The sequence below is a fragment of the Macrobrachium rosenbergii genome, chromosome 27 (assembly GCF_040412425.1).
Source record: "Macrobrachium rosenbergii isolate ZJJX-2024 chromosome 27, ASM4041242v1, whole genome shotgun sequence".
NCBI lineage: Eukaryota > Metazoa > Arthropoda > Malacostraca > Decapoda > Palaemonidae > Macrobrachium > Macrobrachium rosenbergii.
In genome coordinates, this window is record NC_089767.1 from 39,968,172 (window position 1) to 39,984,148 (window position 15,977).

A 15,977-nucleotide genomic window follows, 5' to 3' on the forward strand; every position below is an offset into this window, starting at 1 on the left:
TGGAACAAAGCTTTAGTGTTCTAGAAAGGATACTAGAAAATGCTGTAGAATATATAAGAATACCTGTACTGGTAATTCTCGGAGTAGAATTAAGCACAAAAGTGCAAAACTATTTTTTAAATTCATAAGAGACTTAAGACTCATATTACTTTAATGGAATCTATCTAATATCCCCCTGAGGTGTCTGGAGAGAAAATAAGGCTAGTGGCAAGTTTGTCCCTTCTTACCCATTTACATACGACATAGTGAATGATAATACTACCAGTGGTCCTTTATAAGTTGCCAAGATACTAGGTCATCATTTTAAAGTAACTCAGAGCTTAAGTTATTCTGACTTTTGATGAATTTATAAATCAAAGCATCTGATCTTAGTTCAGATGTCTGGGAGATAATTATTGTAGAGTTTTTTCTTGAATTTACAGGTGCTCTGTCTGTAACTGAGGCCCATGCCCCTGATATTTTGAGATGAATATCTGCCAAAAAGTATTGATACAATTTTTTATCCACTAGTTATAGGCTAATTGTTCAAACCAGATGTCTGAAAGCTAATGGAGAAGATGCTTAACATGGAGTTGGGTACTAGGAATCTGAAGACTGAATTTCTCTACAGTATTTTTTGAAAGATTAAATACTTTAGATACACTAGTACTTAGATTTATCCATCCAAATTCAGGAAGGTTTCACTCAAGCAGTGTCAAACCATTGGGGCTTTCTTTCATTTAGCGAAGGCTTATTAGTTTAACAGCTATGCAGAATTGTTGGTGTCAAAATGTGAACCATATTGTGCAACATTACTATCTCCCAGTCTCTTGACCCCTCTCATTTCAACATCTTTATTGCAAGATAGTCGATCCAACTCTCCAGCCATGAATCTTAGCAATTTTTAGCGACATATTCTGTCTTTTCAGTTACCCAGAATAATGTAAACCCCTGGCATTCATCATCATTTGTTTACTAGTACGAAGCTACAATACCAGGCAATCTGGAAATCCATTAATACTTCATCATCAGCAATATTATTGCTACTCTTGATTTTTTTCTTCCCTTTTGTTACTAGTTTCCTAATTTGTCCCCAAAGATGAAATGATGTGGCACTTTAAAAGCCTGTTCTTCCACAATATGATGCTGCTTCTCCCTTTTTATCTCTTGTGATGCCATCTGTTAGGTTTATTTTAAAGTACTGAGTTCAACAGCCATATGTTAGGTTTATAAGGTTTATAACACTTAGCAGTGCCTATTAACATGTGTCCCTCTTCTCTTCCAGCTGACCTTATTACCTTTTTTGTCCCCATAGGGGGAATAGTGCCATCAGTGCACCTCATATATGACACTGTAGGTATTACTGGTGTTTGCAGTGACTTTAGAGCTGAGCTGCACCAACTTTTTAGCCTTTTATTTTATCTCCACTACCCATTTCCTTTTTTTGTCATCTTGTTAGCCAGCCCCTTTATTTTTTCAGTGCATCAGTGGAATTTTCTCCCAGTTCCACCTTTAGATCCTTATACTTCATCTCATTTTTTTATATCTTTATCTTGCTGTGCAACCAGGCTTTAGAGCGTAAACTTCATAAGCGTCATAATTTTTTTTTAAACCCTTCAGGACAATCCTCTGAGTATTCAGTCATGGGGTAATATAAAGTAAGTGTGAAAGAAGGGCCTATACTGTATATTCAACCTACCGTGAAGGTTCATGTCCTTAATATTAGAGTATTGCTAAGTAGTGGAACAGGTTTTCCAGTGTGTTTTACCCATTCATGCCTGCATAATTAAAACCCAGTAGAATTTTTACAGTTTACTTTGAAGTGAAACAATGCATTAAACATGGTCATACTTTTATTTGTACACTACATTATAATGCTTCAAACACAACCAAGTGGAATGTATTCCAAATAAAATATTTTTTAGATATGAAACAAATTGCAGAACAAATTACAGTCTTATGTATGAAAGAATTATAAACATGACTGTCTACACTTGTTTAGCAACTAAATTATGTTCACTTGTACAACCTTAAGATTATTGCATAGTTCAATCATGAAAGTGAAATAACTAAACTACTTGTGTCTTTAAAAACTTCTTCATTAAGGATAATCTGGACGTTCTATCTTAAGACTTGTGATAATCAGGATTTAAAAAAAAAATCAGGTAAATTAATGAATGCCCTTAACTTCGTTATAGTTATTATACAGTTTGAGGCTTTGGAAACTACTGCACATAGGTTTCATCAAAATCCAAGATCTTGTTTACTTGACTACATCCCATGCAATGTGGGATATTTTAAACAGGCCACTCAAAGAATTTTGATTCAGTTGTAAAAGTCATGCTTCATAGCACTCCTAGAAAGCCCTGAACAGATTCGCTATTCTTTTCCCTAGGTAAAAGGAGAAACCCTTCAAAAGTAACTAATCGGATGAATGAATTCCAGTATAAGTAAATGCCCTGGTTGTTTATAAATTAAAATTTATTTTTTTTTCCAACTCCTTGTCAACCATGAATCTCCTGAAAATCTAGTTAGTCACAAGAAAGTTTTCAACAGTTATACTTTTGTAAATGTAAGTTTTAATTGAAGAAAGACACAAAGAAACTGCAAACATTATCTGAAAGGGAGTTTTGCACCTTGTCTTTGGTTTGTGTTAAACTCAGACATCTGACATATCTGAGAATTCTAGTGCAGATACATGGTTGATATTTGAAAATGGGGCGTATAATTTTTAAATTTCAGATGTCTACACTGAGACATTATAGATCAGGTATAGGTGAATTCAAATAGTTTTATAGACTGCTTCATTAATATGTCTCTTCCTGTAAATAATTTCAGACTACAATTACGTCATTCATACAGAAAGCAATAAGTGACCGAAAATATACTCTATTGTAGTGAAAACCAGAACTGGTAACAAATGTAGATTAACACTTAAAAGGAAAGTATATACACACCTAATTGAATTTTATATACATCAATGTACAGTAGCTTTAAAGTTCAGTACTAGCATGAGAACTTACTTTACAAATTGCAATCGGAACAATATTACAAAGTAACAATTGAAATATTGAGAAATTAACTAAGCCTAACAATTTCTAGTTTCCAGGAAGCATTCAATCCTACAATGTCCATTTTCATATACTGTACTGTAATGCACTGACTATAAAATAGGGTACAAATGAATGTTCAGCAAAATTCTAAGAAATGTTGATGGATGGAGTGCTTATGAGAACTATCTTGAGACAGATTAAATGATTTGAAAAAGTAAACTATCTTGATTGACATTAAATATCTTGATTAAATGAAAAAAAAGTAAACCTAGTATGTATTGCAGCGGGTATCTTTGATTGTACACATACCACAACCTCTGACAAAGTGTTAAAATAATTGTATGCTTTTTGTTGCCTTTTTATGTTTCTTTGAAGTAGCAGTTAACAATCTAATTGCAAAGTAGATTATGTACAGGCATTTCAGCACAATTTAGTACAAGGAAGGTTTTAATGAAAATAAAAATAGGAAATGGCAACTTAGACTGATGATGCTACATCTGTCTCAAATGTTTTATAAAACTAATATTAAATCTTACACCATCATTTTTTAAAGAAGGTAACTTTGGCTCACACCATCATTTTTTAAAGAAGGTAACTTTGGCTCAAAAGTACTAGTAACCCATTTGACATGAAGCCTTCCAGCAAAAAAAGGACAACCAGTATCTGGAGAAGTTAATCCCTTCTACTAGTGAGGAATTCTTCATTTTCAGCCAGCCAACTTGATTGACATAAAAGTGTACAACCCCTTTACATGTTCACAAGGAACAGAGGGGTACAAAACAAATAGTTCACCTTGTTATGAGGACTGTATCAACCTGCGTAAGCCTAGTGAAGTGAGGATTAATAGCACTATCTTGTAATAACTGTGGAGAAGACTGTAGAAGGGTCGGGGAGAGAGTAGGTGGTGTCAAAGGCTCTAGGTGAATGACTTCTGATGCTGGACCACGCTGAGTCACAATTTCTCGTTCTCCAAGAACACTGTGGCTTAAGCTGTATGTGAAGTAACATGCAATGCCTGTGAAGGAAATGAACATTAGAGTGAAAAATGTATACAGTACTGCATTTAGCAAAAAATATACAGTAAGCCCTTATACTGACAGAAATCTACTGACAGAAATCACTGATAATGGCAAGAAGATCAATAGGACTACCACTGCAAATTATGTATCAATTACCCCCCAACTATTGCCTCATCAAGAGTTGAAAGTATTAATGATAAAGTAACATACATAGTGATATAAATAAGTCTGGCAAAGGAGAAGAGGTAGCAGATCATGTGAATGGAGACATTCTCCTGCTCTCCATAATGGTGAACTGATGAGTGGTTTGTTCCCACCAAATATTTTAATGCTGATGCAGGAGTTAAACTTGATAAGCCTTCTGTATGACAAGTGAAAGAGTTTTGAATGGTAATCAGTGAAGAGATTGAAAGTGTGATGTCTGAGGAGACAAATTGCTACCAAGAACAGCGGACCAAAAAGAGACCCAAACACAGGAGTGATAATATGATGATGGAGACTCAAACACAAGAATGATATGATGGGATATCATCGTGGTAGAGTTTTTCTATTGTTTCAGGGAGTATCACTATAAACTGCTAGGTCATCATTGGTACAAATGCCAGTGAGTACACAAATTCACGATTTTATTTTCTAACCTCTGTTCTCTGTTGCAAGCTATTTTATTCCTATGTTTTATACATTTTTTTGTTTGCTGACTGATTTATTTCAAGATATGGGAGGTCACTGTTGAATATTTTTAGATCATAGACTTATTCTTTTATGGTTTCTCCCTCACAGTTTATTCTTTACAATTTTCTTTGTCTGAACTGGGCTGCATTCCCTGTTGGGGCCCATGGATCTGTAGCACTTTGATTTTCCAACTTTTAAAGTGAGAATTCATATTAGTTAATGATGTTAATGTAGGTAACAAATTTGCTGCATAATTCTGAAAATACCAGTGTAAATCAAACAAGGCCCTAATTTTTGCACTGAATTTGAAAATAACATAAAACTTGGAATTAACATTAAATTTGCATATCTAAACCAGTAGCATACTGTATGTATTTGTAGAAATACTCAACACAATCATGTATGTGTGGAACAGAAACTTCTGATTCACATTGGGATCAAACCCAGGTCTTTCAACTGAAAGGCAAGGGCGCTACTAACCAGCTGGTTGCACACCCATGCCTTACAATTGAAAGACCTGGGTTCGACCCCGATGTGAGTAAAAAAATTTTTTTGTATGGTGATGTTATTTCAACAACTTTATGTTCAATATATTAGTTGACCTACACTATGTTCAGTATATTAGCTGACCTTCACTGTTTTATTTTTGTGTGTTTTAAACACTTGAAATTTAATTCAAATGTTATGTAATGCTTTCAGGGGAGATGCCATGATATAAAAATGTGACACAGGTGTAGCTGCAAGGACAAGGAAACACACTTGCTATGAGGTGGGCAACATTTTGAATACTTTGCATAAGCTGGTGCTAAAGTTTTATTAAACATTTGCCCATGCAATAAAACTGATTTCCTTTATAATATATTTGGATTTTCTTTAATATATTTATTTAGTTGTGATTAAGGAGTGATTCTGCAAGGTAAGAACTCTGCCAAGAGGCACTTTCTCCTCCACCTGCACTCAGAAGTTCCTCCTGAATGCTGCTAGGGATGGAGTGAAGTTCCTGACTTTGTAAGCCATCACCCAAGATATAGTCTGCTCCCTTGCCAGATAACGCTTACACTTGCTTGATGACTTCCCCAAGCCAGAACAACGCAATGTTTTTGGACACTTCCTCCTTCTGCCTGCTGGTACCTGACAAAAGTTTTCAATGTTTAGGCCAAAGGTGTTGAGAGTTCTGTGCAGATAGTGTTGTAAAACTTGTACCAGTCATAACGGCATCCTGTCCCAATAATCATCTACAGTCTCAAGGGAGAGAACGAAGGGAGACCGAGTTTCTGCAATGAACTCGGGAACAATGAGAATGAGAGGGATGTATACAACCCTGCTAGAAAAACTGTCGCCCAGATGTTGATTAGTCTCCAGCTGTGAAGCATGAATGCCTGCATGAACTGAAGATACCTCAGCAAGCATGGCTGCCAGAGCAACATGGGAATACAGGTAGTTTTTTAGCACTTTGACAGAAGCCTCAGCAGATTGGGATACCACTTGGCTGGTGGCCAGTGAAGAGCTGTCTGGGTTACTTAGTCTGCAGTCATCGGTGCTTGGTTCATCCCTTGATGGATCAGACAGAATGGTGGGAAGTATAAACAATGGGGTTGTTCCAAGTGTGTTGGAAAGCATCTTTCACACAGCCTAGGGGTCCAGCATTAATGAGCAAGACAATGACAGCTTCCTATTTAGCTCCATGGCAAACATGTAGGATGTGGTAAAGGTCTGTTTATGCTAGATATCTGTCCTCCTTACCTGATGTACCAAAAAGTTCTTCCAAAAGTCTAGGATGGTGAAATGGCTCTTTGTGGGCTCTTCCATAAGTAGGGAGAATGATGACATCCTGAGAGTAGTCATAAGTTGTCTGTGCACGCATGGTCCAAAGACCATGCATGTGCCAAATAAACAGGCTGCATGTACTTTCTGTTTCTCCTTACAGGCTTGAGGGGAGCTCCCCCAAGTGTTCATGTGTACTCAGTCATTCTCAGTCATGCACAGACTCACTCACTGGTGCTTCAGAATGAGGTAAAGGAAGAGTCAGGAGCAGTTCTTTTGTCTAAGTGAGTAGGTGTGGGGGTAGTCCATACCTCCCCTCCCAGAAGCTAGACAATCACACAGGTGAACCTCAACTTTCCCCTTTTCCAGCCAAACTTCTCCCACTGAGAAGAGGCCCAGCAACACACTCCATCCTGGAGAGAAAAATAGTAAAACACCTTCCTTCTTCAAAAGGAACGGTACCTATAGGGATTAACCATTGTGGGAGATAAATAATACATACACCCATAGCCCTTACAATGGTGGTTTTCATGTTTTATTCCTCCATTGAAATAGTAAAAGTAAAGAAGCACAATTATGCAGCAGACGATTGCAATCCAAGTACTCAGTCAATTATTCAGCGACAGGGAAGAGAAAGAGAGAGATCACAGCAAGACCTCAACTCTTCACAGCAGCTGAAAAAAAAGTGACTTGTGATGGAAGCTGATTGAGAGGTATCCCTCGTTCATCCCTCAGGACTATCAGTTAACAACTTTGCTACCAAGCTCACTGACCACTCAAGCTTTGGTTTATATTTCTGCAGGAACAATATCAATTAACATACTGAAATCATTTTAATTTACCCAATTACTAAATTCTTAAAGAACTGCAAATTACTATTTTGTAAAATATAAATATTAAAGACAAACCCTTCTTGCCAGTTTTATGAGAAAGACTGTACATTATAGTAATGTACTGTACAGTATAAATTATGCTTCCTGAATACATTGTTTATCTGTCTTGTATCTAGATAAATTTTTATATAACATCCTGGCTTTAGTCAACAAAAATACTGTGCACAATTAAAAACACACCAAACATTTTAAAATTAAGAATGAAATTAAAATCTTTACTAAAAGAACATTCTTCCAGCCTTTGACTTTAAACAAGAATACAGTTCCTACATGAATTTCTTTTTTTAGACATACAGTACAGAACTTTTTAATCCCCCTCCAAGTTTTCCACTTTAGCCAAATGAATCATACTGCAATACCAAGTTCATTTTAATTTTTATAAAGATTTTAAGGTACTTTTTTGTGCTACAGGTTCTAAATTTAGTTTTAACATGATGGAATAAATACCAAGCTCCTAATTTTAATTTTTAAAAGACTTTAAGATACTGTACTTTTTTTTGTGCTACAGGTTCTACATTTAGTGGCACCATGACGGAATGAATACAGAGTCCTGTCTACGAATCACCTAGAATAGAATATCAAACCCTTGGTACGCTTTCACCTTACCTGCTAGAGAATAAACAAGTAAAACTGCCCAGGAATGTTTAAGAACTTGAACCAACATTATAATATTGAGAAAAAGGGCTGCAGCAGGAAGCCATGGGGAAGCAGGAACCCTGAAGGAAGCATTGTGTCCAGGTCGTAAGGTGGGCAGCCGTGTCAAGAAGGCCACTACTAACACACTTAATACTAGAGATACCACTAATACCACAACCTGAAAGAAATAAAATATGGCAAATACTAGGGTTTTGCAGACTGAATAACAGGATCATTATCCTAACTTATTGTAAAATTTCATGATTGAAATGAACTTTCCTTGTGTGGATTTGAAACTGCCAATAAAAGTAATTTTTTGGAAACTTAGTTTTATTCTAGTAGTGTAACCTGTTCACCAGAAGTCCCTTTCACCCAAAAATAGGTACAGTATATTGGGTATTACTTATTGAATATTATACTCATAAAACATATTTCATTTAGACTAAGAAATATATGGAGAAATATACTCTGTATATCTCAAGCCCAAAAGTGTTTTAGAAATAATTTATGTCGTACTTGCATATGGAAAAAATTCAGTAAAACTGTTTACGTATATTTTGGTGTAATAAGCCCTAACACTGATGAGATCAAAGTGACTGAGGAAGGATGGTCAAGATTTGAAAGGGACTAGATCTCCTACTTAAAAAGGAACTAGTACAGTATACTGGAAACTTTTCTTAATACTGTATTCCCTAAAGATATTTGGGAGGGGTATCTTATATGTCTTTAGGTAAGATACATCACATATAACATAGCCTACTGCAGTGAAAAAGTGAAAACTTAGTCTTAAATTTTTACCTGTAAAGTATGATTCCCATGAGAAGTCCACCCATATACGGCCACTACTGCCGCAACGGTAACTGACACTAGAAGAATGGATAATGCTATGCAAGCCCTTCTGGCTGTAATTAATGTGGGTGCTCTTGGCATTCCTTTGTCTAATGTTGCAACCCTCAATTTCTCTTGATAAGCTGCAACAGCTGCATCTATGTCGTCTTCTGCATCAGAATCTGTTCCATAACCAGATGCTGCAGATTCAGAATCCGATGCAACTCGCTCCGCAGTATTTGCTCTTGAGATCTGCTCAGTTACTTGGTTTTCTGTTCTTGCCTGCGCTGTTTCTGCTGTTGCTGATAACAAAAGATCATGCACAGGAGAACATGGTTCACTCTGGGGATTTTCTAGTAAAGGAGCAGTGTCTCTGTTGTCTGGACTCAGGCCACTGATCCCACTTTCAGCATCTGGAGACTTGGATGGAGACTGCTTACCCTGAGAAGGGCGCACTCTGTATGGCAGGACACGTAAACCATCCTGAAATACGAAAATTTCATTTTACAACATTTGAATGAATATAATTTGCAATAATGCAGCACAAACTTTATATAAGGTGAACATTTCTTTGCCTGACAACAAGGCACCAGAAATCTGCCATCTTATCCCTAAACAAAAAGCTACTTCTACCAGTAAAAGATTTAGTAGCAATCTTTCTGGTCAGTGTTAAAAAAATTTGATAAATTTTTGTTCTATGAATATGATGCGGTCAACAGAAAAATCTGCAAACATCTTAAAATTATACCTAATACACCAACAATTTCCAAACTTTGTACTGTACTTGTTTTTAATTATACATATAAAAAATATATACTTTTACTGAAAATTAGACTCATACGGTGTTTTACCTGTTTTTTTTTTTTATCGAATAATTAGATATTCAGATTACAACAAAATTAAGGTCTTTCACATAATTCCATTTATAGATCATTCATATCCACAACTCTAATTGACACACATCCAACTCAGGAGTATATATCAACCACTAAGAGACAGAAGGATTACTTTATCCTCAACTGTCATCTACACTACAGAGAAGTGTATATATCACCTAAACCACTACAAAACAACAGGCTGCTTTCACTACAGCCAAAATACAATACAGCATATATATGAAAAGAACAAAATTACCTTAAGGAAATGCAAAGTTCTTTCTTGTCTAGAATGCTTTGGGGCAAGTCTGTGATAGCTATATGGATCTGAAGATGAAGCGGTGGCTGCAACGGAACACAACGATCCATAGGTACAGCGATGCCGCCTGTACATAACTCCCGTAATTATTATAACATGCATACATAGTACACATGTGGCAATAACCTGAAATAAAATCTTGATTAGGAACAAAACAGCATACAGTATATTAATGGTTATTCATATATATAGTAAAGGACTAGAGCTAAAAATCACATTTGCACATAAAAAGAGGAAAATTACAGGTGGTTACAACTTCAACTGGATCCAAAATTAAACGTACCTGATGCCCAGGTTTTAAATAGTTGTACAGGCAGTCCCTGGTTTACGACGGGTTCTGCCCTGGAACGACGTAACCCGAAGCTGACGTAACCCAGGGACTGCCTGTACAGTACTCATTTTCTAACTTAAGTGATGTACAGTAAAGAGGAAATTTATGAAATGAGCATTTCTTTCAATACAATCATTAACCGTTTCCCTTACCTTCAAAAGGAAGACATGACCAAACACAAGACCCAAAACAGAGCTAAGGGCACCTCCCGCAAGATGAGCATAGACATGGGAGGTAGTATGTGAGCACTGATGTGAGAGAGCAGATGGCAACAATCCATCAGCAGAGAGCGACACTATCTGTCGAGAGAGGGGATTGGCTGCCTCTACTAAAGCCAAGCACATCATTACAACCTGTTAAAAAGAAAAAATTGAATATTAAAAAAAAAAAATATGTACTGCATACAGAATCTACGAGTCATGTTTATGGGATACCTGTATATAATAGAACATTATTTAGGCCAAAGGCCAAGCACTCGGACCTATGAGGTTATTCAAGAAATTGAGAGTACATAGGTCTGAAAGGTGTAACCTTGCAGTTGCGCTATGAAATATTTGTTACGAGAGGGTGGGTAGAGAGATGGAAGAAAGACAATATGAATGGAGGTACAGTAAAAGGAATGAAAGAGGTTGCAGCTAGGGGTTGAAGGGATGCTGCAAAGAACCTTTAGTAATGCCTACAGTACACTGCATGAGGTCCACTGACGGCACTATTCCCCTATAGGGGTACCTGTATACATGCCTTATATATTGTATCTTACAATATTTTCAACACTTGCATAAATGTTTCCACAATTTTTCATTTAGTTCCAAGCTTCAAACTATACAGATAAGACCTATTTGTTTATAAATTTTCTAGAGATATAAATTTAATACTTTGGCTTTGATAGACAAAAAATAAAGAAACCTAAGTACAGTGCAGTACTACAATTAGGGTACCAAATACCATTCTTACACTCACATACCTATACCTACTCCCACCTTTCTTAATATAAAAGGTAAAAAAATAATTTTTACAAATTAAAAATGATTACTGTTTTGTGAAGATGACCTGATTCAAAATAGAGTTACATGCATTACTTGAAAACATCTCCACATATAATTCTGGATGCCAACTTTTTACCTAAAAGAGTGTCTTGCACTACTTTTGCCACTTATTCAAAGATAAAAAGTATTTTGTACTCCCTTTTTGAAAAACTTCTGCATTACTACTACAGTACAGTACTGTACAGTATGTGGATGTGAGGCCGTAAACAAAATTTCAGTACAGTACAAATAGTAATGAACTGCTGCAATTTTCATTATCAGGACCATATACTATGTTGGGTGGGATGACAAATGCTTCTTAATTAGAAACTGCCTACAAGCCCAGTCTACTTCAACACAATGCAAAATAGGAAATATTTTCAGTTCCTTTCACTTGGATGTTAGCCTCTGACAGAGGAGAATTTTGATGAGGCTTAGAACTTTTAGTTCAAAGTTTCCCTTTAATCGTTTTGGGATCATTCTTTTACTACACTGTGGAGGTCTTACTGGTAATTTTAAGGATATGGTGGCTGATTTACCTGGAAGGATCCCATGACCAACCTAGCCCATCCAACATCCCGTCTTTCCAATGCCTGAAGGAGTGGGGCGCCTTGAGGAGGTATTCTGTAAGAGAAAAATGTTCCTTCAGGAAAAGATAAGATTGGATCAGGTAGCAACAATTGAGGCAATGATTTTAAAACCATCTTTAACAGAAGTTTAAATCAAACCACCAACAGTAACATACACACAAAACAGCAGCATTCTCAATGATGGTCATGTTCTAAAACCATGACTGAAATGCTGTACTGTATTACAAGAAAAAACCAGGCCAGCTACTGTACTAATATTGGCTGTTGCACAAGATTCACAGAGAGTGTTAAAAGCAAAATTCAAAATGCACCAGCTACAAAATACTACCCTGAATACTGTACTAAAATGTAAATGGAAAATGGCTGATACAGTACAGTACATACATAGATTAATCAAAAGAGCAACTAGGGAACAAAAGGATGACTTGATGAAGTACCACAGAGCCTGCTCACAGAAAATGGGATTTTTAAGTGCTATAAAGTATACTATTATTATATTTCAACATTATCTAAACTAAAACACATGTGCTCCAGAAATAAATATAATTCTGAAGACTTACATACTATGAACTTCACATTATGATCAACACCAATAATCTTCTTCAGTACTGTACTGGGATTTGGGAGTCAACACATTTAGTTACTATGACAATTAGATTTCCTACAAAGGTGGGTTAGAATCTACAGCATGTCAACCCAATTACAATACTTCTCTACAACGTAAATAAAATGGACACTATAAACCAATATGAAAGAATTTACTTGTACCAACCTGTACAGTTGATAACTGGGTTGATAGAAAAATACAAAATTACTTTAGAAAATTATGCATAGATACAGAAAAGTCACTTATTAACAAAAATAAAAGAGGTCTAGGCCTACTAAGTTATATGACTTAATGAAAACAATCAACGTTTTAATTATAGTATCTCATATTCTACACATGTGATTCATATACAGCATAAGTTAGTGCTGTATAGTGAAAGTTGAAATCTGAAACGTTACAGGTGCATCTTTTGACGAAGTGGTTATACTACAAAGACTTTAAATTCTTGCCAACAAGAATAATACGCACTTTACCTAGAAATACAAGGTACAGTACTTGTATAGATCCTTAAATATATTAGTTAAATTTATGCATTAAAGTAGCAACATTCATAATGGGGAAAAAACATGTTACAAAAGAATTAAGCACAGGAGAGCATTGTACATAATACTGTACAATACATATAGCTGCAAACACACCCCACTATACTAACTGTGCCTTCCAAAAAAAAACAAGTTTATTACAACTTACTTATTTTGTATGATTACAATAACACTGCCTATGTGACTGTACCAAAAGTCAGTGTGAGGGTAAAATAACTGTCTCAATAACTTTGTAAAGTAATTAACTTAAAACTGGTTTACCATGGAATTTACCATATATATGTGTTTGACATTCATGATACAAAAATGAGACCTCCTCAAATGACTACGACAATGAACATGGAATTTTGGGTTAAAACTGCAATTATATAATAGTTTTCATCATGCAATACTAAGCAGAGTTCAGTAAAGTATTGGACAGCCAAAACTTGCATACTAAACTTAATATATCAAAGACCTAACTTATAAAGAGGGCCTTCCACTGATGAACAAGGTCAGTAAGACCTAAAACATCATAAGTCCCCTTGTAATTTACTGGGTACTTTATTAGAAGCTCCTCAACACTAGCTAACCTTACACAGGGTACTGTCTCCAGAACAAACCTTACTTAACTGTAGCAAGGAAAAACTAAAATCATATTGCTATTCATACTGACATTACAAAAAAAAAAAAAAAATTATAATTGGGAAGGGTAAATAAGACAACCACACACTAGATCAGGTTAGGCGGGAACGTCCAACCCTAGGGTAAGTTACATTGTAAAGGAGGTTAGGTTAGGTTACATCCCTAAAATTAACTCGTTTTTAAGTCCTTCACTTTACCTATCTTACACCTGTGTTCGATTATGGTTTAAAAGTAACCTATTTCAAAAGTTAATATGAATGAGAAATTTAATGCATTTTCTCGTACCCGATGTAACTATATATCAACTACAAATTACTAATATACGCAAAGATGAAAAGGAACACATAAATATGAGATAACTTACATTTAATGCAATGCATTTCCTTGATTATTTCTTATTCAACCTTTTTCTTTGTCTATAGGGTAATGCTCCTGTCAACTAAACTTTAATACCTTACATTTACACATTATAAACTTACCATTAGGCCTAAAAGGAAGACAGTGTATGCCTCTGGATAAGGTACGTAAGTGTTCTGATAAATTATCACTGCCATGACCTCCTGTGCATTTACCATTGTTTAGTTTTACTGAACATTCATGGGTCTTATGGCCTGTCCACACTAGCGGGCTTGCCCGTCGGGCACTTGCAGCTCTTTATATTTTCTCTCTCTTCTGAAGCAGTGTTACCAGACAGTCGCATCGCTCTGGCTCCATACTCAGTAAGTCAGTATAGTGGAACGAGTTATGGGAACAGTGTTTGCCCGTCGGGCAGTGCCCGCTAGTGTGGACAGGGCTTAAACTCTCTTTAACTGGATAGGTGACAGGTCGTAACTTATGCGTGTTTCTTCGTCGCTGGAACAAATCTGTGACAAACCCAAGTTCCAAACTCGAGCAACTTGCCAAACATCAGCCGCCTCCACCCCCAAAAAAAAAACCCTCAAAAACATTGTCTGTTGAACTGAATTGAATTGAATATAGAATTTTGGCCAAAGGCCAAGCACTGGGACCTAAGAGGTCATTCAGCGCTGAAATTGAGAGTTTAACGGTATGCGCAGTTGCACTATGAGGCAATTGTTAGGAGAGGGTTTAAGAAAGTAAGATGGAAGAAAGAATGCGAAGGGAGGTACAGTAAAAGGAACGAAAGGGCCTGGAGCTAGGGGCCGAAGGCACGCTGAAAAGAACCTTAAGCAATGCCTATAGCGCACCACGTGAGGTGCACTGACGGCATGACACCCCTACGGGGAAACTGATGTAGTATTGTTGTTCCTTGAGTTATAAGGTTGGTTCTCAGCATTGTGATGTTCTTCGGACTTTGTTCGAATTGGAGGCTTAATAGACAGTATATTTTCTGTCATGCCGTCAGTGCACCTCACGTGGTGCACTGTAGGCATTACCTTGAAGTTCTTTGCAGCGTGCCTTCGGCCTCTAGCTGCAACCACTTTCGTTCCTTTTACTGTACTTCCTTTCTTATTCTCTTCCTTCCATCTTACTTTCCACCCCCTCCTAACAATTGATTCATAGTGCAACTGTGACGATTTCCTCCTGTTACACCTTTCAAACCTTTTACTGTCAATTTCCGTTTCAGCGCAGAATGACCTCATAGGTCCCAGCGCACGGCCTTTGGGCTAAATTCTATATTCAATTCAATTCTAACCTTCAATCAACAACAAAATACGGTAAACCACCAAAACAAACCAAGAGTTTACTTACGCATTCCCCGTCATGAGGGTGAGGACGATGCCCAGCGCGAAAAAGGCCAGGAAAGTGACGCCCATGGAGACGGAGATAGCCAGGGCAGCGCCCTCTGGGGACGGCGATGAACTTTCACCCGGACGCCGGTCTCATAGAAGCTGCTGTAGACGACCATGCAGACGGCTGCACCCGCTAGAAGCTGGAGGAGATTCGTTATTTTTTATTTATTTATTTACTGGATAATTCTACACTTATGAAGTATCTCCTGATAGAAATAATATAAAATTGCCATATATGTACTGTATGTATGTGTGTGTATGTATGTATATATATATATATATATATATATATATATATATATATATAAGTTTTCACTGATAGTACTTAGCTCAGTAGTAGTACCTTCTAATAGGAATAACAGAAAAATTGTCTTTTTTAATCTCAAGTAGCATACTGTTCATTATACCGTTCATAACTTCATATCACATTCATAAGCACAATAAAATTCTATCATACTTCAAATATGAC

At 36.5% G+C, this 15,977-nt stretch overlaps 1 protein-coding gene and 1 long non-coding RNA gene across 2 annotated transcripts in view; one reads left to right on the forward strand and one right to left on the reverse strand.

Annotated features, from left to right (window-relative positions):
* Positions 1–1,814: 1,814 nt before the first annotated feature.
* Positions 1,815–15,977, reverse strand: part of LOC136853679 (cationic amino acid transporter 4-like) — a 176,758-nt gene continuing 162,595 nt past the window's right edge. Inside the window, 8 exon segments of the mRNA XM_067129615.1 lie at positions 1,815–4,047; positions 7,987–8,194; positions 8,815–9,327; positions 9,979–10,164; positions 10,522–10,722; positions 11,934–12,018; positions 15,468–15,549; positions 15,552–15,648. Of these exon segments, the coding sequence (XP_066985716.1) occupies positions 3,821–4,047; positions 7,987–8,194; positions 8,815–9,327; positions 9,979–10,164; positions 10,522–10,722; positions 11,934–12,018; positions 15,468–15,549; positions 15,552–15,648 (1,599 nt within the window). The 3' untranslated portion in view covers positions 1,815–3,820.
* Positions 5,381–8,339, forward strand: LOC136853680 (uncharacterized). Its single transcript, XR_010857527.1, has 2 exons — positions 5,381–5,492; positions 7,889–8,339. It is a non-coding gene; the product is annotated as an uncharacterized lncRNA (long non-coding RNA).